The sequence below is a fragment of the Copadichromis virginalis genome, linkage group LG20 (assembly GCF_057382275.1).
Source record: "Copadichromis virginalis isolate Kocher_CV1m ecotype Utaka linkage group LG20, C_Virginalis_male_GT1.1, whole genome shotgun sequence".
Classification (NCBI taxonomy): domain Eukaryota; kingdom Metazoa; phylum Chordata; class Actinopteri; order Cichliformes; family Cichlidae; genus Copadichromis; species Copadichromis virginalis.
The window spans coordinates 22203881-22231363 of NC_140637.1; the positions used below are offsets into that span (position 1 = coordinate 22203881).

The window sequence follows — 27483 nt, forward strand, 5'->3', positions numbered from 1 at the left end:
CCTTCTCCTGTTTAGGCTTTCCTTCCACTTCTCAATTTTTGGTTTTGTTTTCTTTGTACGATGTGCCATGCTGAGAAATGCTTTTAAGTTTTTGGCTAACAATATTATTTTATATCATTATTTTTATGGAATGAACTAAAGAAATGGGAACAAATGATGTGTTTTTATGACAGGCTATTATGAAACAGTACCTACAGATGCAATTTAAAAAGGGTTTGTCTCTAAGCTCTCTGTTATGTAAAGGCACAACACTGGTTCGTCCCTGCACCTGTGAAGTTAGGTATCTTTTTATGTTTGAATGATTCACAGGTCAAGGTTAAGTGGCTTAACAAAAGAAAAAAAAGTTTATTATGAAAATGATCAGGTAGAAGACCAATTTAGTGAAAGAAAAAAGAAGAATTGAATTTCCAAAACTTCAAAAAGTTTCAGAACTATTGCTCAAGACCTTTTTAAATGTTTACAAGTCTGGCTTCGGGACACAGAGTCATCCTGTTGGAGGCAGCCATTAGAAGGGGGATACACTGTGGTTATAAACAGATGGACATGCTTATCAACAACGCTCACTGGTAAGTACAAGGATCAGAAGTGTAATTAATAAAAATGAAGTTGTAGATATAGCATTAAATTACTTTCCACCAAAGTTATTCTGAATCTGCTTTTACAGTTTTTTCTGATTGCTTAAGCGCATTTTTTGTAACTATTGGCTAATTTTGCAAAACTCTTCACACAAATAAGAAAACCTGTCACCCAATAATCAAAACATTGTAGTTCTCTTGCAAAAGCAAACACAGCTAGATTAACTCTTCACACCTTCGTAAAAATGGTGTTTCCGTATCAAACAGTACACACAAGCCATCATCTACTAAGCACACAATGCGCCAACTGCACACTGATGGTATGAATACAAAACACATCTGGCTTTTGCTTTCTCTGTGCACAAGGTAGGCTATGTCAGTTTGAGCTCATACTTCTGTCATAGATCCATAAGCATAGAGGGATCCAAACTTCAAGTACTGGTGTTTATTCAAACACATCAAAACAAACACAAGTGTTTATTTCCAAGTATAGGATTATTTGCAATCGCCATAATGACTATATGGGTTACTTGGTCTGCAGTGAACATGCTTCCTCTGCCCCCAGCATCTGGTCATCTAGCAATTCTGTAAAGTAACAATTTCAGTATTTTTACATCAATGGTATTGGTGTGTTTCTCATTGGCATATGGCAGTGCTACAAATCTTTGTGCGAAGTGACTCTACTAACCGATTCTCATTTCAAGATGTCCTTATGGTACTTGCTACAGTGTAGCGGCTCGAGTTAGGCTGGACCCGTTGGCCAGTTACCCTCAGGGTCATTCCACGGTTGATGACATGGTCCACTATTGTAGCTCTGATGTCATCAGCAATTCTATTTCTTACTCTTCCTACCCTTCCTCTCCCCCCTCCTCATCTTCCTCTCCCCCCTCCTCGTCTTCCTCTTGCTCCTCCTTGTCTTTGTCGTCCTCTTCATCCTACTTCTTCACCTCCACGTCCTCTTCCTCGGCCTCCTCTACTTCTCACTCTTTCTGATCCCTCCATTGTACTCCGCACACACAGCTTACCTGTATTATAGTGCTTAGGCTGATTGCAAAGCGAACTAATTATCTAAAAAAGTTTTCACATGTGAAAGTGTGCCAGACAGTTGGCAAATTAGTGTTAATGATAGCCATACATGTGTATACTTTTGCTAGGAGTGTGTTGGAAATTTGGTAATTGAGTGTTGTGCAGTGAATTGTGCCTACAGTTGTGCAAAGTGTGTGTTACAAAATTGCAAACTGAGTGCAAAGCAGTTTTTGTGCTTTTAGTTTTGCAAACTCAGTGAGTGGTTTTGCTATAAGTCTGAATAGTTTTAGAGATTGTGCTACAGGAATCACAGTTAGGGTTTAAGCATTCAGAAAAAACTGTAATAATATCTTGCCAAAACCTCATAAATACCATTATCCCTAATTCAAGTTTAATAGTTGCAATTACCAAGAAATGGTTTCAGGGCAGGCTCGATGTCTTTGCTGTGGTTTTGTGTGACCATATGGGTTTTTTTCTATTAATCCAACTGTGGAATACCTTTTTTTAATGCCAAGAAAAAAACGTAAAAAATCCAAGTCATGCCCTGATTTCACCTGTCAGAGTCAGAGCTCCCTCTACTGATGAGTCAGTTTCTCCACAACCACATGTTTTCCTGCTGGTACAATACAGTTCACATTAAAATTGATACTGAGGAAAGTCTTGCTATAGAAATGTATGTTTTTGTCCAAATTGTGACATTTAAAACGTTGTAATAAAAAATGTAGAACTCCGTCAGTATGAATGTTGTGTGTGCAGGTGAATGAACTCACTTAGGGTAAGGGTGTGGCGAGCACTGTGGAGGAAATTCTTGATAGAAATTCAAACTTGCAACCCACTCATCTTCACACCGAGTAGCCCTGTGCTTTTCCTTTGTATTACTCTAACATTTCCTGCCCAACAGATGTTCAATTGATTCCTCTGCTGGATTTATATGTATATAATACATATCCAGCAGCGAAGCCAATTCAACATCTGTTGCCTCCCTTGGAGAAGAAGGCTGGAAGCCTGGAATGATGTTAGTCGGTTAAGTGGGGTGCAAAAGGGCATCATGAGAGACAGCTCGAAAAAAGACGAAAAAGAGGTAGAACCAGATGTCTGTATGAGAGTCTAGAAACTGCCAAACAAAAGCTCACGGCTCTGGCCACTGTGCTGAAGAGATATATCAAAAAAGCAGAGGCCAGGGGCGCTTTTAGACCATTTTGGGGGCACTTCACCATTCTGGGGGTGTTCAAAATGAATCAAAGCACCCCCAAAGATTTCATACTTTTTTGACAATATTTGCTGTTTGTGTGACACACTACTAAAGATATAAAAACCTTACAGCACTTGGTTGGAGTAATATTTTAACAACAAAAGTATAGCCCCCCCCCACCAAAAATGGTCTGTTCCAGCTCGCCGCTCCCCTACTCTAGCGCCCTTTCTGCCAGAGCGATGGTGGCCTAGACGCAGCAGAGCGGAGGTGTGAGTGCCTGGCTTAAAACAGGACATGTTAGCTGCATTTAACCTTCAGTTACTCTTTATATAGTTAGGTAGGAGTCAGACCATGTTTCTTTTTAGCTGAAAAACATTACACCAGGTAACCTGCAGTTTTGAAAACGTGTTTTCCGACAACATTTGAAGCTGGTTATTTTGTCATATGTGCATGTGTGCCGATATGAAACCCAAGGTACTATAGTACCTTGGGTTTCATATCAATAACTCCACTTTTCAGTTATTTATTTGTAAAAAAATGTTTGGAATCATGTATGATTTTCATTCCACTTCTCACGTGTACACCACTTTGTATTGGTCTTTCACGTGGAATTCCAATAAAACTGATTCATGTTTGTGGCTGTAATGTGACAAAATGTGGGAAAGTTCAAGGGGGCCGAATACTTTTGCAAGCCACTGTAACTGTAAATTCAGAAAAAGGATGATACCAAACAAGGCAAAGTAAATAGTTTTTAAAGGTGAAATATAGAGGAATTAGGGATGGAGGGACTGACAGAGACAGGGAAGAAGTCTCATCGTGACAAGTAAAGTTTATCTTGCCTGGCTGGGCAGCTCTCTGGGTGCTCAGCACCCCCAAAGCTCTGATCCTAGAATCGCCCCTGGCAGAGGCCAAGAGAATAAATGGCCTGTTCTCCAAAGATCCAGCTTCAAAGACAGAATAGAACAAGGGCATACCTACCCAAAGAGGAATACTGGAAGTACATCCAGGAGAAAGAGGTATCACTCAAGACCAACACCAAGCAACAGCACCAGGACATTACATGATCTACGCTTACTGATCACCTTCCTGCACCAGGGACACAAAGTAACAGAATGTAAACATTTCCATCCTGGAAAGATGTAAATGTTTACATTAGGAAAAGAAAAATAGGACAACATTTTTTCTTCCTCAGTTCCCAGGTGATCAGATGTGTAAACAAATCCTAAATTACCTAATATTTTTTTCTTAACATGTGTCCTTGGGCAAGACACTTCACCTACCGCCTACTGGTTTTGGCCAGAGGGGCCGATGGCGCGATATGGCAGCCTCGCTTCTGTCAGTCTGCCCCAGGGCAGCTGTGGCTACAACTGTAGCTTGCCTCCACCAGTGTGTGAATGTGAGAGTGAATGAATAGTGGAATTGTAAAGCTCTTTGAGGGTCTCGAAAAGCGCTATATAAATGCAATCCATTATTATTATTATTATTATTATTATTAATCATTCGTACACGAGGGAAGGGGAGAGAGACTATAAGGCGGATAGATATTGAGATTGACATGTGCAAACTGCTTTAACCCATGTTTGAGGGTGCCTGCCTGGAAGTTGCAAAATAACATCTTAGCGATGGTTTATCCACAGACACGCTGTTGTTAAGGATTTTGCAAAACAATCCAGAGCTTTGCTTATAAGGCTGGGGCAAATATTCCTCCCTGCTGGTTATATCAGGCGCTTTTAAGTCATAAATCTTTTGAACTGAACACTGGAACAGCACATTTTCATGATTTTAAGTCTTCTTTGCTGGTTTTCCCCCTTTTTGTACTTTGTGTGAAACTCTCAAGGAAACAAAAATGAATATGGATACAATAACTTTCAATTAAGTTGGTATTTTTGTGGTGAATTCAAGACCGTAGCTGTATTTCACTTCAGTGAATTTCCCACACCAAAGGAAAATGTATGTTTTCACAATTTAAAAAAAACAGAAGCTCCTTTCAGAATTTCTGAAAAAAAAAATTCATCAGATTCAATTGGCGTTGGGTTTATTAAGTGATAACTGAAGCTGTGTCCAATTACACAGCCCCAGTTATGTTGAGGTCAGGTCTCTGTGGTGAGATCAGTTTAGCACTGGGAAATTTACTCTACAAGTCATTATCATGCTTGTAATGTTTTCTTTAAGAATCTGTTGTAGTACAGCAATCAAATTGTTCCAATTTGTTGTTTCCCTGTAGACGATCAAGATTTATTCATAGTTTCTTCCACATCCAGGACCCAAGGGGTCTGATTTTCCCCTCAGTATGTGGGGTCATGTCTCTGTCAGGTTTTACAACTTTCTCTTGGCACTCTCCCACTTGTAATAATGGCATACTCTTAATGCCTTTGAGTTCTTTTGTAGTTTGAAACGTGAACATGAATTTTAACATAAACAGTCAGTGAACGTGAGTTTGTACACTCAAAAAAATGAAACGTTGACTTTAATTAAAATTATTTTGTCAACAGGTTCCACGAAATTGAATTATGTTAGTTTAAAGCAAAAATCTTTAGTTCATCTAATTAAAAAAAACTACTTAAGATTAACAAGACATATTTAAGACTAACTAAATCAAGTTATGTTATATGAACATAGATGATATATTTTCAGGTTAGATAGTTTAGATTAGTTACTTCAACACATTTCTTATTTGTGGCAGTAAAATGTTAAATTTAAGTTAGATTAATTCAAATATTATATTTTCAGCCACCTTGTGCTTTATTAATTAGTTTTACATAAATCTATTTTGTCAACAGGTTCCACACAAATGAATTAAGTACATCCAACTTATTTTTTTAAATTTATTTTATTGCCAACACATTCAGTGAGCATTTGTGTAAACCCAGTCCAAAATAAAACACAACAGCTCATTAGGGTTAGTAATTAACAGTATGTAGACAGATGCAACATCAAGACTTTAAATTAAATGTCTGTATCTACCAGAAATAGAAGAAAAAAAAAAACGCATTGAAGATCACATAACACATTGATAAGATGACACTTGAGTTATGCACATGTGATGCTAGTAAGGTCTGTGAGTGTTTTTTTTTCTTTTAGTGGCTAAAATGGATAGCAAAGTTGCTATTTGCAATGATTGCTTAGGGTCAGTCCAGTAACACAATGCCAATGAAGTGCTTTCCTTTAACAATGCAAAGTGAAGTGTCCACCTCAACAGCCACAATTTAAAAAAAAAAAATTATGTAACAACAACAACAACAACAACAATAATAATAATAATAATAATAATAATAATAATAATAATAATAAATAGTCCACTGATATTAGCAATCAAAGAAAATTACATCACCATCCCAAATAAAACTTTAACAAAACATGCCAACATTATGGTCTAACAATAAAACAGCTTGTCAGCGTTCAGTTTTTTTGCAACAGCACAGCAGTAACCATTTAACACTTGCCACTGTCAACATTTATTTTACCAGTGTTTGGGCAAAAAACTTCAGATGTAAACATTTTAACATGGAAACAATTGTTCGTCTTTAAAAGTCCACAAAATATACATTCATCCTGCATTCCCAACTTGGATGATCTGATATCCTCGTGTTGGTGTTGTTCCCAGACCATCATGAAAATGTTGTTCCAGGTTCAACATTGCAAGTGACCAATCACATTGTTGTGACGTTATTCTATTCCAAGCCATTTGTGCATTTATGAAATTCCAATGTTGCAAGGACAATATCAATTCTGCTTACTGTTTATTAAAGGGTTAGGGTTAGGGTCAGTTGATCGGCGGACAGAGGCGGTTTCACGCAGCTTAAGTACAGTTTTTTGTTTTACGCCGGTTTTTCCCAAAGTCGCAAAAGTATGACGTCACAACATTCTGATTGGTCACTTGCAATGTTGATCCTGGAACAACATTTAGTATGATGATCTGGGAACAACACCAACATGGGGATATCAGATCAACCTCCTAACTTACCCTTATTTTTAGTATGTATTGCAATTACCTTTACAATGCACACAATGTAACACAAACTGAATATGAACATATTTCCACCTCATAACAATATGCCTTGAACGCTAATATACACACCACCCTTCAACATTTCTGGTGCAGTATCATCTCTCAATTAAATCCTTTAAATCTCAATACTTTTGATTGTCTCTTAGCTTTCAGTCTTGAGGTTAACTGAGATTCAGTGCATATATCCCACCCATTAAGAGTGCACATGCAGAGGCCAGGTCTTCCAGGTCATGCAGGACACACTAGATGGTTATACCCACATCGGCTGGAGGAGTGCTGGCATCAGCTCTTTCGATGGTAAAGATAGCAAGGGTAATTTGTTCCAGCTCCCTCTGAACAGCTGTAGCTTAGACACAAAAACATAGAAAAATGGCATCCAGTTTTAAAAAAAAGAAAGAAAAAGGGCCAAAGCTACCCTTTAATGACGTAAACACAATATTAGGAACATGCACCCCAGTGCGCCACTATTTCAGACTACAGATTCAACGATAAATATAAATAGTTTGGGTATACAAGAAGATTTCCCAAAACATTTAAACAGGTTCCATGCAAATTACAACAACAACAACATTACAACATGCAACAACATTAGTTATTCAAAATTTGGTTTAATACAGATAAAAAACTAAACTAAAATTACCAACCAATTATTCTTTGAAGAGGATGCTTGGGTCTTCATTCAGGTAAAAAGGTAGTGCCCTGAGGACACACTCCCTCCCCTTTTCAATGGTTTCCTTCTGTAGAGAGTGGCAGAGATACAGGAAGAGAAAACAGAAATACTTTAGGATGACAGAAACTCACATTATACGCAAAATGAATGACATAGCCACTGCACAGATAGACATGTACACAAGACCAACTAATCATCACATGGACATGAATAGTTAACCTGTTGGGCAAGGTTTCAACCACATTATATATGTCCATAATGGAGGTAAAGACAAACTAATACATCATCTTTTTTGCATTCAAAACATAACATAAAAACATTCACTTCTGGTTTAACCTAAATCAAGGGATCAGATTTTACATATGTTTAGGTAATTTAAATTTTCCAACGTTTTGAGTACCAAACTTTGTCTTGCTTAATATAAATGTAAGTGCACTGTGCAGCTACCATACACTAGCTGTTTAAATTTGAAAATGATCTTATTAGCCATAATATTTTGCTACCAACAGAATAACACACCTGTGTGGCTGGGGCCAAAGTTTGTCTAATTTTCTTCCCTGCAACGCCTCCTTTTTTCTTGAAGACTTTTATGAGCTGGTCAGTGTATTGGTCAAGTTGTGTAAAAAGCCTTGGAACATGTGCAGCAGTAGTAATCCTCACATATTCTGCTTCCACCTGAAAATATGTCAACAAACACAACATACTGTACTGTAAATATACATACTATATGTACACATATACAAACTAAAACTAATGTAGAAAGACCTCATTAAAGCTATAATTTTAACACAAACATTTACACAAAATGCTAATGGAGCCATTACAGCTTTTATTGTTATTTATCAAGTTCCAAAAAATATTGATCACAGCTGATCTGAAAAGAATTTCATGCCTCAGGCCCTTGAACTGCAACCTTTACCATGGTTCAGATGTGGAGACGAAATAACAGGGGCATGGGATGGGTCACAAAAGAAAACTTAACTTATAAAACAGTTTTGTTTTTAAAAGTATAACAGTTCACATACCACATACAAGCTCAGCAGTACCACATACACCACATCAGTATAGGAGGGAGCAGGTAAAGGCAGGATCTGAGATTTATAAAGTAAAACAAGAAATTCATTACTTAATTTCAAGAAGCAAATTATTGTTTGAATTACAACTAAATAAAATACTACTCAGAAGAAAAGCAAGAGATTGACACTGCCATGTGCTAACTTTCTATAGAAGCAATTATCACCAGGTCTGTCGACCTCCATTGTCTGTCCACTCATATGTCTTGAATAATTTTATTAAAAAAATTAAGTGTGTACTTTCACAAACTGTAATTTATAACTACATTGATATGTATAACTCCGCTAGGAAACATGCTGTATTTACAGACCATTTTTACATAATACAGATTACTGATAGAGCAGAACAATGGTGTCACAGTGGCTTTCGCCCTTGACTTTTTGGATTTTAAATGTCACTTTATGCTATCCTTGCTATCCTATTCGATATTTCCGACTCTCGGATTACAGAAAAGGAATCCCAAGAAAGCAAATGTAATGGGAAGTCTTTAGGACCCAGGGGACCCAATGGAGGGTATAAAAGAGGAAGTAGCAGCAGGTGCTCTTCATTTCCACTGACGAGCGGCTGTGAACAATGGTTGTGTGAGTAGGTGAAGAGCCTGAGAAGTTTTAATTGTCTGCTACACAAACAGTTGTTGTAAACCTCTACAGCAGAGGTTCGAGGTACAGGCTGTTTTTCTTTTAGTGTTTTTTTTTAAATTTGTTGAAATGTATTTGATGTTTATTGTATTTTATGTTTTAGTAGTGATTTTTACAAGATAAGCCAAGATAAGCCAGGTGTGCAGCAAACACAGTTGTCTGCTGGAGGTATGTTAACTTACTTTTTTTTAATGTCAAATATATTATATTGATGCACTATAATCTAATTTATATTGTATTGCCTCCTGCAGGGCAGGCTGCACATGTGAATTTGTCACTGTTTTTTTCCTCCTTCTCCTTGTTGTTGTGTTTTTGGTTTTGGTAGGGTCACCTTTTAAAACTGTTTTTTTTATGCCGGGTTTGTTTTTATTTCTACTGGGCTGGTGCAATATTAGTCGGGCATTGTGCAATCCCTGAGTGGGGCTCTTACCTTAGGGGAATTAGGATCTTTAGAGGTGCTCTGTGTGGATTTGCAGTGAATAGGTTTTTATTAAGAGTGATTTTTAGTGCCACCAATTATTGCCTGAACTAGCACTTAGTGCATGCGATAAGTGTTCTGTTGGGCTCGTATTTATTTGGGGTGGATTTGTTTCTTTTAAAGCAACGAGCATCTGGGACCGCCAAGGGAGAGCAAGCCCTCAGGTGATAGTTGCATTGCTGGCAGGTTGCACCAATAACACTATCTTGTGGTCGTTAGTGACCTTTTACCATTTTGATGTTTTAGGCCTTTTGCAAACCCTTTGTGTTCTTTTAAAATAATAAATTTTAACATATCTGACTGATATTGACCCTCTTGTCCTGTTTATTCTGGGCTTGTTCCTGTGAGAGCTTTGGGCCTGAAAGTTTGCACAAGTAGTATAGAGGCCCTTAGCGGTTACTCGGTGGCTTTCGCTCGCTACATTATTTGGCGTTGTCGACAGGATCCAGGTCATATCAGTTACGGTGTTTGGTTTTTATTTTAGTGTGGCCCTGTTTATTTTAGTAAGAGTGTTAGAGGAGAGGAGGAAAAACAGTGACATCTTCTACGGAGCGGAAGCCAACGGTTGGGCTGCTGCGGGGATAATAAACCTCCTTCGCCGACCCTATGGACGACGTACAGGCCCTCTTGGAGCAGCTGCAACAGCTAAAAGCAGCAAATGAACAGTTGAGAGACCAATTACAGGAACGTTCTCCTGTGACTGGTCTAGTGCCAGATCCAGTGCCAGGTCCATCTACTGTGCCATCAAATATGAACCCAATAAATGAAGCTACAAATGTGTGTTACGTTTATGCACCTCGGGAGCGTAAATGCCCAAGGTTTACTGGTAAATTGCCAGTGGACTTGTTAACTGTTGACCAGTGGGTTGAAGAAGTACGTAGATGCCTGGAGATTCGTCCTATGTCAAGAGCAGCACAAGTGATGTTTGTGATGGACCATCTTGATGGCAGTGCTAAATCTGAGGTCTGTTTTCATTCGAGTATCAGCAGAGACACTCCTGACAAGATCTTTGATATTTTGGTCGAGCACTATAGCTGCACTCAGTCATATGTAGCTGCCCAGCTACAGTTCTTCCAGCGCACCCAGCGAGAAGGGGAATCTCTGCGAGATTACTCTCATGCCCTTAAATCTTTAATGGACACTGTAATCTGTAAGACACCAGGTGGTATTCCAAATTCTGATATATTGCTAAGGGACCAGTTTACTGAACATGTCCATGATGATATGCTGCGCAGAGAGCTGAAACAGCGGGTCCTTCAAACACCAGACATGTCCTTTCTTGCCCTACGCAGTATCGCCCTTAAGTGGGCTGATGTAGGTAGGCAGGGAGGGAAAACTAGGTCCCGAGCCTATTCTTGTGATACGAACTGTCAGGTAGTAGAGGGAGTTAATGCAGAGATGCATGCAGCCACCCTTGGGCCTAATGATGACATTCTACAGATAAAAGAGTGCCTTCGTAAACAACAGGTTCAATTGGATACGCTCATGAAGCAAATGTCTGTCCAATTTTCACAGCCGTCTCAGACTGAACTACCCCTGACCCCTCCCACAACTAGGCCTTTTCGTTTCCAGGCAGATGGAAAGCCAATTTGCCATCTGTGTGGTAGGGCTGGTCATATTGCCAGGTTCTGTAGGGTAAAACATCCAGCTATAAAGAATAGTGGTGGGTCTCATGCTGATGCACATGTACAAAGTCAGGTTGTGGAACAAGGCCCTGAGTCTCAGCCATCGGGAAACTAGGTCCCTCTGGTGCAGAGAGCCAGGCATCAGGAACAGGGTTTATAGGCTCAGCTGAAGTTGTTATGGAAGATCCCTCTCGACTAATTGGGAATTGTCCAGTGGTGGAAATAGAAATGGGGGGTGTTATAGTTCCCTGTCTTTTGGATACTGGGTCCATGGTCACCACTATTCGAGAGAGTTTCTTTGAGAAGCACTTCAGGTCGCAGGGGGTGGGGCACTTAAAGAAATGCCAATGGTTACGCCTCAGGGCAGCTAATGGGTTGAAAATCCCCTATATAGGCTACATGGAGCTTGATGTGACTGTTTTTGGTGGCACCCTGACAAAAATGGGCGTGTTGGTGGTGGAGGACCCTCTAGATGGGAGCGTTCATCAGCCACAGAGTGTGCCTGGCCTCTTGGGGATGAATATCATTAGCCGTTGTTACCACCTACTCTTTGAGCAGTTTGGCCCTCGTCTGTTTGAATCTCCTGCCCTTGAAAATGCCAGTAAGACGTGGAGAGAGACACTTCACAAGTGTCAGCGCATTGAGGCTTTGAATACATCCGGGTATTTAGGTAAAGCAAAAGTCCACGGTCGAGCTGTTTGTGTCCCTGCTGGTTCGTTGAAATGGATACGTACTAGCTGCCCCTCTGCTGCTAACATTAACCTTCCATCAGTGCTCCTGGAGCCCATAGCGACAGGTAATCCCCTGCCAGGGGGCATCTTGGTTTCTCCGGCCCTCCTTTCTGTTGAACAGGGTGTTGTTGACATTCCGGTGGTTAATGTGGGAATTGAGGATGTTTGGTTACCGCCCTGTACACAACTAGGTGAATTGCATCTGGTTGACCCTCCATCATCTGGGGACTCTGTCATTACTGCAGAGTCTGATGATCCCACGTTGCAGATAACGATGCACGAAGTGACTGTACAGGCGCATCCGCACCTTGATTTTTCCGAGCTCTCATGGCCTAACTTGTCCAATGAACAGTCACAACAAGGAGTGTCACTTTTGCAGAAGTATTGTTCAGTTTTCAGCTATGGGGAGGGAGATTTAGGATGTACCACATTGGTGGAACATGAGATCCCTTTAATGGATGATGCCCCAGTGCGACAGCGGTATCGCAGGCTCCCACCCTCTCAGTATGAACAAGTGAAAGCCCATATTAAAGATTTGTTGGATCGGGGGGTAGTGCGTCTAAGCAGTAGCCCTTATTCTTCCCCAATTGTGGTGGTTTTCAAGAAAAATGGAGAGATTAGGCTGTGTGTTGATTACCGTTTGCTTAATGCCAAGACACGGAAAGATGCTTATCCATTACCCCGTATTGAGGAGTCATTAGATGCCCTGACGGGAGCACAGTGGTTCTCTACATTGGACCTTGCAAGTGGGTATAATCAAGTACCAGTGGCCGAGAAGGACAAAGCCAAGACTGCTTTCTGTACCCCTTTTGGTCTGTTCGAATTCAATCGAATGCCATTTGGGCTTTGTAATGCCCCTAGCACCTTTCAGAGGCTAATGGAGCGGATTTTTGGGGATCAAAGTTTCCAGTCCCTTTTATTGTACCTGGATGATATTGTTGTGTTTTCATCCTCCTTTGAGCAGCATCTGGAGCGTCTTGACTTGGTCTTAACGCGGCTCAAAGAACACAATCTAAAGTTGAAGCTGGAGAAGTGTCACTTTTTCCAGCCAGAGGTTCAATACCTCGGGCATGTGATATCGGCTTCTGGGGTGGCGACCGACCCTTCTAAGATTAGTGCAGTGGCTGAGTGGGCACGACCGACTACTTGTACAGAGCTACAGTCATTTCTGGGATTTGCCTCATATTATCGGCGTTTTGTTGAAGGTTTTGCCAAGTATGCTGCCCCGCTCCACCGGCTGGTGGGCGAGCTGGGAGGTACCAAGAAGAAACGTAGAAGTGGTGCCAGTGGGGCAATGTGTCACCTTTGGAGTGAGGAATGTGAGAATGCATTCCAAACACTAAAAAGGCTGCTGGTTAGTGCCCCAGTATTGGCATATGCAGATTTTGCTAAACCTTTTGTCCTTGAGATAGATGCTAGTCAGGCAGGGTTAGGGGCAGTTTTATCTCAGGAGCAAGAAGGAAAGAGGGAGGCTGCCTACCAAGCAGGAAATGGGTAATGTAAGTAAGGGAGTGAAAAAGTTGGTGCAACAGTGGCCCAGAATCAAGTTGAAGGAAGGTGTCTTGTATCGTCAAGTTCAGACACCTGGTAATGGCCAAGTTTTGTTTCAACTGTTGCTACCCCAGTGCTTGCAAACAGAGGTCCTGAGAAGTTTACATGATGATCATGGGCATCAAGGCATTGGACGCACTACCAGCCTGGTGAGAGAAAGGTGTTTTTGGCCCTTTATGGCACGTGACATTGAGAAATATTGTCAGGAGTGCGATCGTTGTGTCTTGGCAAAGGCTGTAAAACCAAAAGTTCGCACATTCAGGGGGGGTTTGGTGGCTTCTAAACCCCTGGAAGTCATTGCCATTGATTTCAGTGTTTTGGACAAGTCTAGTGATGGGCGTGAGAATGTACTTGTGGTCACTGATGTGTTTTCAAAGTTCTCTCAAGCATACCCTACAGTAGATCAACGGGCAAGTACAGTGGCACGGGTATTAACTGAAAAATGGTTTTATATCTATGGGGTCCCTAAGCGTATCCATAGTGATCAGGGAAAGAGCTTTGAGGGAGACTTGCTGAAACGTCTGTGTCACCTGTACGGCATAGACAAAAGCAGGACCACACCATATCATCCTGAGGGCAATGGACAATGCGAGAGATTTAACAGAACACTCCATGATCTGTTGCGTACGCTCCCTCCTGATAAGAAAAGAAAGTGGCCGCAATACTTGCCACAGGTATTGTATGCTTACAATACCACAGAACATCAGTCCACCGGTTTTTCACCTTATGAGCTTATGTTTGGTCAGAAGCCCCAGTTGCCCGTTGACTTCTTACTGGGGGCTTCCCAGTCGGAACCAATGTCTAGATCTGCGCAGGAGTGGGTAGAGGAGCATAAACAACGTCTAAGTTCAGTTTATGTGCATGCGAAAGAACAACTCCAACAAGCTGCAGAGAGGAGAAATAAACATTTTCAGCCCACAGTTACTTCCCTTCTCTCCCCAGGTACTCTGGTTTATCGGAAAAGTCATCCTTTAGGCCGCCATAAGATCCACGATGCCTGGGATCCTATGGTGTATGTTGTTGTGCAGAGTATGGACAAAGAAGGCAGGGTTTACAAAATACGCCCTAGAGATCGTTCAGGTCCAGACAAGAACTTAAATCGGGCCGAGTTGAGAGTAATACCCTCAGGTATTGTAGCACCTGCTCCAGACGAATATCCTCTCTCTGACCCAGGGCTGGTAGTTGAGTCACCCCGGCAGTCAACATCAGATACACCAGATGATGACAGTGAGGCTGGTGGAGTTGTACTCGCCCTTGTTCCAAACCCACCCAAAGATCAGCCACCCTCGGTATGTGTTCCCGAGCTTGTTAGTGAAACTAGTAGCATAGGCTCGAGCAACTTGAACCCTGTATCCATAGTTCCAGAACAGCCAGAGGAAAGTGGGATTGATAATAGGGAGAATGTTTTAGAGCAGGACTCGGGAAGAGTTCAGGGGCGGCCTAAAAGAAGTACAGCAGGAAAGCATTCTAACCCCTTTAATCTCCCACGGTCAGTAAATCAGACTACTGCTGTTCTCACTAGCGATTCACAGAGCTCTCTTGTCCATAATGATTTGCCCCAAAATTTATTTAGGCCCTGGCAGTAAGTGGTCACCGGGACAGTGACCTTTTAAAACGGGGGCAATTGTAATGGGAAGTCTTTAGGACCCAGGGGACCCAATGGAGGGTATAAAAGAGGAAGTAGCAGCAGGTGCTCTTCATTTCCACTGACGAGCGGCTGTGAACAATGGTTGTGTGAGTAGGTGAAGAGCCTGAGAAGTTTTAATTGTCTGCTACACAAACAGTTGTTGTAAACCTCTACAGCAGAGGTTCGAGGTACAGGCTGTTTTTCTTTTAGTGTTTTTTTTTAAATTTGTTGAAATGTATTTGATGTTTATTGTATTTTATGTTTTAGTAGTGATTTTTACAAGATAAGCCAAGATAAGCCAGGTGTGCAGCAAACACAGTTGTCTGCTGGAGGTATGTTAACTTAATATATTTGACATTTAAAAAAAAGTATATTGATGCACTATAATCTAATTTATATTGTATTGCCTCCTGCAGGGCAGGCTGCACATGTGAATTTGTCACTGTTTTTTTCCTCCTTCTCCTTGTTGTTGTGTTTTTTGGTTTTGGTAGGGTCACCTTTTAAAACTGTTTTTTTTATGCCGGGTTTGTTTTTATTTCTACTGGGCTGGTGCAATATTAGTCGGGCATTGTGCAATCCCTGAGTGGGGCTCTTACCTTAGGGGAATTAGGATCTTTAGAGGTGCTCTGTGTGGATTTGCAGTGAATAGGTTTTTATTAAGAGTGATTTTTAGTGCCACCAATTATTGCCTGAACTAGCACTTAGTGCATGCGATAAGTGTTCTGTTGGGCTCGTATTTATTTGGGGTGGATTTGTTTCTTTTAAAGCAACGAGCATCTGGGACCGCCAAGGGAGAGCAAGCCCTCAGGTGATAGTTGCATTGCTGGCAGGTTGCACCAATAACACTATCTTGTGGTCGTTAGTGACCTTTTACCATTTTGATGTTTTAGGCCTTTTGCAAACCCTTTGTGTTCTTTTAAAATAATAAATTTTAACATATCTGACTGATATTGACCCTCTTGTCCTGTTTATTCTGGGCTTGTTCCTGTGAGAGCTTTGGGCCTGAAAGTTTGCACAAGTAGTATAGAGGCCCTTAGCGGTTACTCGGTGGCTTTCGCTCGCTACACAAATGGAAAAATAACCCCTTGAAAGAATAACCCCATGAACCCCTGTAGCTAATCCCTTAATAAAACAAAAAACAATAAAAATGTTTCTTACACAGTCCACAAAATAAGCATGTCCAGGACCCAGTAAAACTAATGTAAAACAAGCACACGCAAACGATATAACATGTCTTGTAAGACAAACGCAAAATATAACCATGCTGGACATATAGATACTACACAACATAGTCAAAGAAAAAAGTGGTCTTACCTCTCAAAGAAACAGCAGCTTGGCGCCAAAACAGCCTTTTTCAGTTAAATTTGCGCATGAGCAGGCACAAGCCGTGAAACCTTCTTGTTCTGCGCGGTTTCATTACAACTGTTTTTGCATTACTGCCACCTTGTGGATATACAAGGTATATCGATCCTCATTGACTTAACTTAAATGTTATGCGATCAAGTAACACATTAGTATTATGTACGTTGAATAATAGACACAATTACGTAGACTTGATTAGAAAAACATATGTTAACTTAACAAAAACATATATTTTAAGTAAAATGAAAATAAATAATTAATATACACTGAACAATCCACCTCATTCATTTTTTTGAGTGTAAGTAATAAGAAAAAGTCAATAAATACAGTTTTTTCTGATTGCTTAAGCACATTTTTTGTAACCATTGGCTAATTTTGCAAAACTCTTCACACAAATAAGAAAACCTGTCACCCAATAATCAAAACATTGTAGTTCTCTTGCAAAAGCGAACACAGCTAGATTAACTCTTCACACCTTTGTAAAAATGGTGTTTCCTTTTTTTTTTTTTTTTTTTTTTAAATGACATCAGAAACAGCAGTATGCGACATTACGTGATGGCAGAGCTTCAGTTCATCCTTTGTCATTTTTTTTTTTTTTTTTTTTTTAAATAAATAGGACAGGGGGAATGAATGAGAGAAAGAGGGGGAGAGAAAGAAAGAAAACCAAAGGGGAGAAGAGACGGTGAGAAGGGGGGGAAGAGAGAGAAAAAAAAAAAGAACTCCTGGGTCACCTGTATGGAGAAAACAAACAAACAAAAAAAACAAACAGAAGACAGCAAACAACAAAGAGCAACATAATAATAGAGAAAACAAAGCACCATCACAATAAACTAGCTAGTCATAGATATCAATATTTACTAAATAATAAACGATATTGTGCAGCACGCAAGATAGACAGCGCACAGTGTGCTTTGAGGCAGCAGCCAAGAAAGCTTTAGTCCGCGTCTGTGAATACCCATGTGTGCATACCTGTGTGGATCAGCATGCTTGCATTCCAAAGGTTTCTCCATGTAATGATCTGCTAGGGAGTGTGGGGGGGCCACAGCCCCGTCCTCCAGGGTGTGAAGTGGGTATGGAGGAGATCAAAACTCCAGACATCCAGAGGCCCCCAGAACACAAGAGACCATGGAAGACCAACAGAGGGGCAGCCGCGCCACTGTTCCAGTAAGAGCTGAGGAGAGTCCCAGATGAGGGCTCGCCCAGCAGCCGCGGAGCAGAAGTCAGGGGGAGTTGCAGTGACGCGCCCGTGAGCTCCGCCGGCCCCCAGCTGTGCCTGAGTGACCGAGCCCCAGGCCGAGAGGCCGGGGGCAACCCACCTCCAAAGGGGCCCGAGCGAGCCCCAGGCCCCAGGCCCCGACAAGCGGCCGCCAAGGAGTGAGCCGGTGTGTACCCGGACGCCCACCCCCAGACACAAAGAACCACCAACACACCGACACCTGAGGGAGTCCGCCACCGGCAGGGGAAGTGGTGGTGGGTGGAGATAGGCCTCCAAACCTTGGAGGGCCTGAGGTGTCCCCAGAGAGGTGGCGTCTGATACCCAACCTGACATATAGACACAGACATACGGGCACACACAGACACAAACATCCATTCCCACCCTCATGCTCTCATATGCACTCACTCCACACTCAACCAACGTGGAGACAGACATAAAGAGACGCTGTACACACAATCACACTCCCCAAGCGTACTCTACAAACCGGGTCTAGGTACCCTTGCCCCTGGAGGGGGGAATTGCACCCAGACCCAGGTGGTGTTACCTTTTTCCCTGCGGTGGGGAGAGGCAGACCACCCCGACTCGCAGCAGCAGGGAGGCCCCACACCCCAGACCGCAGTCGGACGGCCAACTCCTCCTCCTAGCCCTGCTTTCTCTGTGCACAAGGTAGGCTATGTCAGTTTGAGCTCATACTTCTGTCATAGATCCATAAGCATAGAGGGATCCAAACTTCAAGTACTGGTGTTTATTCAAACACATCAAAACAAACACAAGTGTTTATTTCCAAGTATAGGATTATTTGCAATCGCCATAATGACTATATGGGTTACTTGGTCTGCAGTGAACATGCTTCCTCTGCCCCCAGCATCTGGTCATCTAGCAATTCTGTAAAGTAACAATTTCAGTATTTTTACATCAATGGTATTGGTGTGTTTCTCATTGGCATATGGCAGTGCTACAAATCTTTGTGCAAAGTGACTGTACTAACCGATTCTCATTTCAAGATGTCCCTATGGTACTTGCTACAGTGTAGCGGCTCGAGTTAGGCTGGACCCGTTGGCCAGCTACCCTCAGGGTCATTCCACGGTTGATTACATGGTCCACTATTGTAGCTCTGATGTCATCAGCAATTCTATTTCTTACTCTTCCTACCCTTCCTCTCCCCCCTCCTCATCTTCCTCTCCCCCCTCCTCGTCTTCCTCTTGCTCCTCCTTGTCCTTGTCGTCCTCTTCATCCTACTTCTTCACCTCCACGTCCTCTTCCTCAGCCTCCTCTACTTCTCACTCTTTCTGCTCCCTCCATTGTACTCCGCACACACAGCTTACCTGGATTATAGTGCTTAGGCTGATTGATTTTCTTTGTTAGATGAAAAGAGCAACGCTGGATGACTTTGGAGATCTTGATCAAAAGTAACACCATCATTTGAAGCAAAGAATTTTATATTGAATTGTACTAGCTGAGTAGAATCGTAGAGGCTCTTGTGGTTGTGGCTTAACGGGAAAGTACAGCTGTGAATCATCAACATAGCTGTTTCAAGAAATAACCTTGAAGCTGTTAAGCAGGTGGCCAAGGACTTACGTATGCAGGATTGTGCAAATGGGGAATAGGTGCAAGAATAGATAGAAATACTCTACAACATTTAAAGCAAAAACAAAGAATGAAGAATTCTAACACGCTTGACAGTCAATATTTGGTATGACTACCTTTATTCTTAAACACAGTCTGAGCTCTCAAGATTTCTTGTAATTTGTTAGGAAGCCTTCAGGAATATTTCCCCAGGATTCCTGAATAAGATTCAAAGCTTTTCTTTTGATGTTGGCTGCCATTTGTTCCATTCTCAGTCAAGATGATCGCACACTGCTTTAGTAATATTGAGGTCAAGGCTCTGGGGACTGTCACTATCTGTTTTTTCTATCCAGGCATGCTTTTACTGAACTTTCAGTGTGTTTGGGATCATAAGCATAGAGGGATCCAAACTTCAAGTACTGGTGTTTATTCAAACACATCAAAACAAACACAAGTGTTTATTTCCAAGTATAGGATTATTTGCAATCGCCATAGTGACTATATGGGTTACTTGGTCTGCAGTGAACATGCTTCCTCTGCCCCCAGCATCTGGTCATCTAGCAATTCTGTAAAGTAACAATTTCAGTATTTTTACATCAATGGTATTGGTGTGTTTCTCATTGGCATATGGCAGTGCTACAAATCTTTGTGCAAAGTGACTGTACTAACCGATTCTCATTTCAAGATGTCCTTATGGTACTTGCTACAGTGTAGCGGCTCGAGTTAGGCTGGACCCGTTGGCCAGCTACCCTCAGGGTCATTCCACGGTTGATTACATGGTCCACTATTGTAGCTCTGATGTCATCAGCAATTCTATTTCTTACTCTTCCTACCCTTCCTCTCCCCCCTCCTCCTCTTCCTCTCCCCCCTCCTCGTCTTCCTCTTGCTCCTCCTTGTCCTTGTCGTCCTCTTCATCCTACTTCTTCACCTCCACGTCCTCTTCCTCGGCCTCCTCTACTTCTCACTCTTTCTGCTCCCTCCATTGTACTCCGCACACACAGCTTACCTGTATTATAGTGCTTAGGCTGATTGCAAAGTGAACTAATTATCTAAAAAAGTTTTCACATGTGAAAGTGTGCCAGACAGTTGGCAAATTAGTTTTAATGATAGCCATACATGTGTATACTTTTGCTAGGAGTGTGTTGGAAATTTGGTAATTGAGTGTTGTGCAGTGAATTGTGCCTACAGTTGTGCAAAGTGTGTGTTACAAAATTGCAAACTGAGTGCAAAGCAGTTTTTGTGCTTTTAGTTTTGCAAACTCAGTGAGTGGTTTTGCTATAAGTCTGAATAGTTTTAGAGATTGTGCTACAGGAATCACAGTTAGGGTTTAAGCATTCAGAAAAAACTGTAATAACATGTCAAAAAAGTTCATTTTTGTTTTATTGTAGAGAAAGCCTGAAGGTACCACCATGTATTCATAAAAAGTTTGAGAAGATCTGTGAACCAAATCTCCAGCAGAAAAGTGCCCCTTTTCACATCTCACACAGCATGCACAGCTTAAATTATTTATTTCGTTAAAGTTGGACAGATATGAAAAAGTTCTATTATATGTTTACGTTGTGGTTCCATTTTCTGAACAAAATATAACTTTATTAATGCAGTCCAGTGTTTTTTTAACTGAATTTTAACCCAAAATTCTATTTTTGTACATATTCACTGATGGTGGTAGTAGTCCATGATGATCAAAACCTGATATTTCTTTTGCATTTACAGTGTGTGTAAAATTGGTAAATAGTGGACTTGCTCAGGTATGAAGTGGTGGTAAGGGCCCCAAAATTACCTGCCCTGGAGTCTACAACAGAGTTGTTACATCTATACGGTCTGACATCATTAGCCGTGCCTAACTCTGCTGCAGGTCCCAAAGTCAAACGATTACTGCGGCATCACTGAGAGTTAAAAACTGTCTAAATCCCTTCATCTGTAATAAAATGATCAGTGCTGCTGCTCTACCTGGTTTAACAATTAAGTTTAACATCCATGCATTCACGAAAACCAAATTTATGAAATTTAACAGAGTTAGAAGTTAGCAGGAAGTTAGCTCACTAGTCATAATATACCATGTTCTGACTGAGGGATTTATGAAACAAATTAAGACGTACAGCTCTGCTATCATTTCTGACATACATGAAGACAGGAAAGTAAACAGCAGGGACGTTTGTAGGGTTACTGAAGTTTGGCTAGCTGGTATACAATGATGTGCTACATGATCGCTAGCGACACAGCTATGTTAGCATAATATAAACAGTGAAGCTGGAGGATGAACGCTAACTTTTTTCTACTCTGTAAAAGTTAACGTGAGGGTTCCCGATGGTTCGGGACAAATGCAATCGCATGGCAGGATGCTGTAAACGGACTGAACTTCAGCCAGGAGAACAACTGAGATAATCCATCCACAATATGAGGTTAATTATCAATATACTGCTGCATGGGCTGAGCTGTAGTGACATTGTAAGGTTTTAAAAACTGAGCTTTAAAATGATTAGCAGTAATAAAAACCAAGAGAGGCCGACAGTGATCACTGACTGTTTTAGGGGCTTGTTGAGATTAAATAGAACAAGATACAAAGCATTAAAACAAGTAAGAAACACAAAAGCCTTATTAAACGCAGAGTAGTTTGGGCCCGGAAGCAGGATTCATCACATCATCACTTAAAGACTGGATTGTGGCAACCATTAGCTTTGACCTAAAGCATAATATTTTAGGTCAAAACCTAATGACATATTTGCACGCAGTTACACTGCTGTGCATCTATTATTGCAGACTTGTAATTAAAGACCAGAAAGTTTGAAAGAAAACAAACAGATCCATGTTTCTGCAGCATAATTTAAAATAAAGATTCCAAATGACAGGAGTAACAGTTCAGTAATATTTAAACATCATTTCTTTAAATTAAACGAAACTTTTATGTGACATGTTTGTTTTGTCATTAAAAAAAACCCATAAAAGCTATTCAGCACACCTAAATCATGATGGTTATCTGACTGAACTGATTGCTGGAGCGTGACTCTCCTTGTTTGTTTGCCAGCTTTGATTGTCCAGGTTTGGAAACGCAGGAAATTAATTCATTATTTTAAAGTGCAAGTCAAACAATGGAGCTGTGTGTCAAGATCGTTAATTTGGCAGGAAATCCATATATTTTGTTTAATGGGATGGGTGACATAAAGAGTAAAGCAAAGTAATAAAGAAAATTAAATTGTATTTTATGGAGTCTTAGTTCAGTTAAATGGTTTGTGGCCTTTTGAGAAAAACAAAGTCATTAACTTGTTATGGCTGCCCTAAGAACGCTTGCACCTGTAAAAGCTTTGCTGAGGATAATATCTCCATGATTGTGTTTTCTAATCACACCGAGAATTTTCTTTGACTTTCTGTAGTTTTGTTTTGCAATAGAAGGACGCCTGATAAATACAAGCCGAGAACTCCTGGCGAAACCTGGACTGGGTGCATACATACAGGTACATGTTTGCAGCAGCATTGCTCAGGCAGAGCATGGTCCCAGCATCAGCTGCTATATTTATTTGGTGATTATAATCATTACGATCCAAAGTGTACAACTCAGTTGTGCGAAGGATGATCTGAGTTATAGCGCGCGTGACAGACAGCAGCACAAAACTCATGGATACGGTCACTAAAAGAACCACTGATTTTCTTCTCCGGGAGCGAAGAAGGGGCCTGACTTTGCAAACCCCAGGAGCCAATCCTGCAGGGATGTGAACCCGGCTACTGAGAGAAATCAGTTGTAAGGTCAACCCGTTAACTGTGAGGATGATGAGAAAGGGGAACATGTAGGCTTGCAGTGTTTGAATCCAGACCAGGGCATGAATGAACCGAGTCGGTGCCTCTGGGTTGTAAATACACCTGGTCTGATTATTATCATGGACTGAGATATTAGACCAGTAGTGAGGAATGGCAAAAAGATGACTGAAAACAAACGTGGCTGCTATAGTCCATGCTGCACATCTCTGATTGCAGATTTTAGGTTTGATTTTCCACGTGTGAATGGCAATAAAACGCTCCACTGTAAACAGAACCACAAGCCAAGTAGAGGCATTATAGGCACCGTAATTAAAAATGTCCCTCAGGCTGCACCAAGGCTCATAGCTCCAAAATGGCTCCTGCTGGTGGTACTTCAAAGAAAGCTCGAGAATCACAATGAACATCAGGACAAAGTTGTCTGCCACTGAGATGGCCATCAGATACAAGGCACTGGATCTGGAGAGGGTGCAGTTCCTCTTCCAGATGATTAGAAAGGTGACGATGTTGGCTGAGAAAAGGTTAGTGTCAGTTAAGGTAACTTGTTACTCAGCAGGAAAGTTTCTAAATGGTCTAAAATAGTGAAATATTTTCATATGAAACCAGTTAGCTGCACTATCTTTTGAAATGTACTTACATGGGATGCCCACAGCTGCTAGAGCAGGATAAAAAACTTCTTGCAGTGTCACCATCCAGTGTTTCGTTTGAGAGCCCATGTCCTCTCCCATCACAGATAGTGTCATTAACTGCAGCTACAAACACCCAACTCGCAGTTATTGCCCGGACACCATGTAGTCACTCCCACCTCATCTCACTTTACAAATTGTGGCAGTGTATCAACAGCTTGGTGATGTGATGAGTGGTGATTATTCATTTTATGATGGTTTAACAGCAGGGAACAGGCAGGAAAAGCTACAAATCCCAAGTGCATCATCTTTTTAAATCTGGGTTTTGATGAGGAAGAGGAGACAGAGCAAGAAAATAACCTGCTCTTTGGCCATAACAGTTGACCACTTTGATTCAGGCTGAAACCTCTCACCTGCTGTTAGATAGATTGACGATTTTTATTTGTTTTATATGTTTGTTTGTTTGGTTGGGTGGAGTTTTTTTGGTTTGTTTTTTTGTTGTTTTGTTTTTTTTGCTCCTTAACTGAAAAACTTAATGGATTCAGGCTGTTTTTCATAATACCGACTGCCAAGTGAACACACCAAACGCAGCAGCCTTTAACTCACTTATATTACCATGTTTGAACTGATGACATGAAAATGTTAGGGTTATAAAAGACGTGAATGTACAGTAGCAAAGTTGGGTCAGCCATTAGTTTGTGGGGGTTTGTTTTGAAGCCTTAAGTCAGTTTGGCCCTCACCTCCTTGTTTTTTGGAGCCAGAAGTGACAAGAAAAACCTGAATAGGAAATTTGCAAAGAAAAGCGTCTGGACTTCTTTAAGTTGCTTGAAGACGTTTCACCTCTCATCCGAGAAGCTTCTTCAGTTCTAAGGTCAAATGGTGGAGAGTCCCAGATATAACCTAGTGGGAGTATCCCCCCACAGAGGGACAAAAGGACCCCCTGATGATCCTCTAATCGCCTGAGCCAAGGTGGAAAACTGGGCGTGGGTCCCAATCAGCCAGAGTTTCGGGTGAGTTCATTGTGAAACCTGGCCCCACCTTATCATGCGAATTCCTGAGGTCAGATGGCCCAGGATGTGAGTGGGCGTTAAGGCGTCTGGGAAGGGATCTCAAAACTGGATTATAGATGGCAGAGAGTTGGTGTCGTAAACCCCCGCCTCTGTTCAAAGATGGTCGCTCACAGTGGACATAGATGGCTTCTTTCACTCCTCTTTCAAACCATCTGTCCTCTCTGTCCAAAATGTGAACATTGGCATCCTCGAAAGAGTGTCCTTTATCCTTAAGATGCAGATGGACTGCTGAGTCTTGTCCTGTGGAGGTGGCTCTTCTGTGTTGTGCCATGCACTTGTGAAGTGGCTGTTTGGTCTCTCCAATGTAGAGGTCTGAGCATTCCTCGCTGCACTGTACAGCATACACCACATTGTTAAGTTTGTGTTTTGGCGTTTTGTCTTTCGGGTGAACCAGTTTCTGTCTGAGCGTGTTGCTGGGTCTGAAATACACTGGGATGTCATGCTTGGAGAAAACTCTCCTGAGTTTCTCTGATACACCGGCTACATAGGTGATGACAATGTTGTTGCGTCTGTCCTTCTTATCCTCCCTCGCTGGTGTCTGGTCTTCTTTTCTGTGCCTTTTTGCTGACTTTAAGAACGCTCATTTAGGATAGCCGCACGTTTTGAGTGCTTCCTTTACATGTGTGTGTTCCTTCTTTTTTCCTTCAGGCTTAGAGGGAACATGTTCACACCTTGCTTTCAAAAACACACACTCCTCATCCTGAACCTACACAACCCAGAGAAGAAAACACACCTGATGTCAGTCAGGAGAAATGGGTTAAGAACTTTTCAGACAGGATTCTCACTGAACCTGAAAAGAGAGTATTAGCCAAAGGACTCAATTTTGCCATTTCTCCACAACAGTTGCCCATAGTGGACCTCATCACAGCCACAGAATCTGCCATACGGATTAATAAATTATCACAGACAGAAGCAGAGCAAATCAGGATGAAAGTCTCAGCCACGCTCTCCAGTGCCAAAGTCCCTCCATCCAACCTCACAATACAGGAAAAGAAGGCCGTCACTTCCCTGAGCAAAGACCACAACATCACTGTTTTACCAGCTGATAAGGGAAAATGCACCATGGTCCTAAACACTACAGATTACCGTACAAAGATCACTACTCTCCTCAGTGACAACAATACCTACGAAGCCCTAAAGCGAGACCCCACAAGCAGCTACAAAAAGAAAGTTATAGCTTGCCTTCAAGACTTTGAAAAGGACAAAATTATTGACCGCCTTACATATCACTGCCTTTACGCAGGGGATGCCATACCCTGCATCTATGGACTTCCTAAGATCCACAAGGAAGCTGTCCCACTCAGACCCATAGTCAGTAGCATAAACTCAGCCACTTACAACATTGCTAAACACCTTGCTACCATCCTTGCGCCTCTCGTGGGGAACACCCCACACCACATCAAGAACTCCACCGACTTCACCGACAAGGTCCAGAAACTTACCCTGGATCCAGATGAAACCATGGTGTCCTTTGATGTAGTCTCTCTCTTCACTTGCATACCCACCACGGAGGCCGTGGAGACTGTCAGAAAACGACTACAAGAAGACAGCTCCTTGGAGGACAGGACCAACTTCACACCCGATCAGATTTGCACACTGTTAGACCTCTGCCTCACCACTACATATTTCAAGTACAACGAAGGCTTTTACAGACAAAAACATGGCTGTGCCATGGGTTCCCCCCGTGTCACCTATTGTAGCCAACCTTTACATGGAGGAAGTGGAAAGGAAGGCTCTTGGCTCTTTCAAAGAAAGAGTACCCAGCCACTGGTACAGATATGTGGACGACACCTGGGTCAAAATCAAGACACAAGAAGTGGAATCCTTCACTGCGCACATTAACGCCGTGGATAAAAACATCAAGTTCACCAGGGACACAAAGGACAACTGTTTGCCTTTCCTGGACTGCGCCGTGCACATTGAAGAGAACGGCAAACTCAACATCGAAGTTTACCGGAAGCCCACACACACGGACCAGTACCTCCTCTTTGACTCCCATCACCCTTTGGAACACAAACTTGGAGTAATTAGGACCCTACACCACCGGGCAGAACATGTTCCCTCTAAGCCTGAAGGAAAAAAGAAGGAACACACACATGTAAAGGAAGCACTCAAAACGTGCGGCTATCCTAAATGGGCGTTCTTAAAGTCAGCAAAGAGGCACAGAAAAGAAGACCAGACACCAGCGAGGGAGGATAAGAAGGACAGACGCAACAACATTGTCATCACCTATGTAGCCGGTGTATCAGAGAAACTCAGGAGAGTTTTCTCCAAGCATGACATCCCAGTGTATTTCAGACCCAGCAACACGCTCAGACAGAAACTGGTTCACCCGAAAGACAAAACGCCAAAACACAAGCTTAACAATGTGGTGTATGCTGTACAGTGCAGCGAGGAATGCTCAGACCTCTACATTGGAGAGACCAAACAGCCACTTCACAAGCGCATGGCACAACACAGAAGAGCCACCTCCACAGGACAAGACTCAGCAGTCCATCTGCATCTTAAGGATAAAGGACACTCTTTCGAGGATGCCAATGTTCACATTTTGGACAGAGAGGACAGATGGTTTGAAAGAGGAGTGAAAGAAGCCATCTATGTCCACTGTGAGCGACCATCTTTGAACAGAGGCGGGGGTTTACGACACCAACTCTCTGCCATCTATAATCCAGTTTTGAGATCCCTTCCCAGACGCCT

The 27483-nt window shown here is 41.9% G+C and overlaps 1 protein-coding gene and 1 long non-coding RNA gene across 4 annotated transcripts; both read right to left on the reverse strand.

Annotated features, from left to right (window-relative positions):
- Window positions 1-5930: 5930 nt before the first annotated feature.
- Window positions 5931-16563, reverse strand: LOC146684795 (uncharacterized). 3 transcript variants are annotated; one of them, XR_014917152.1, is made up of 4 exons: window positions 16511-16563; window positions 7992-8147; window positions 7447-7539; window positions 5931-7148 (listed from the first exon to the last, which is right to left on the reverse strand). It is a non-coding gene; the product is annotated as an uncharacterized LOC146684795 (long non-coding RNA). The 3 variants fall into 3 exon arrangements; XR_014917153.1 differs by lacking the exon at window positions 16511-16563 and adding an exon at window positions 8519-9027; XR_014917151.1 differs by lacking the exon at window positions 16511-16563 and adding an exon at window positions 8498-9027.
- Window positions 16564-22675: 6112 nt separating this feature from the next.
- LOC146684796 (putative G protein-coupled receptor 139) lies at window positions 22676-23806 on the reverse strand. Its single transcript, XM_085444658.1, has 2 exons — window positions 23728-23806; window positions 22676-23601 (listed from the first exon to the last, which is right to left on the reverse strand). Exons 1-2 carry the CDS (start codon window positions 23804-23806, stop codon window positions 22676-22678), a joined length of 1005 nt encoding a protein of 334 aa, XP_085300784.1.
- Between the last annotated feature and the right edge of the window lie 3677 nt (window positions 23807-27483).

Coding starts and splice junctions, on each gene's coding strand:
- LOC146684796 (XM_085444658.1), bottom strand. CDS start 23,806: ATGGGCTCTCAAACGAAACACTGGATGGTGACACTGCAAGAAGTTTTT. Junction 23,602..23,727: donor AGCAGCTGTGGGCATCCCAT/GTAAGTACATTT, acceptor ACCTTTTCTCAG/CCAACATCGTCACCTTTCTA.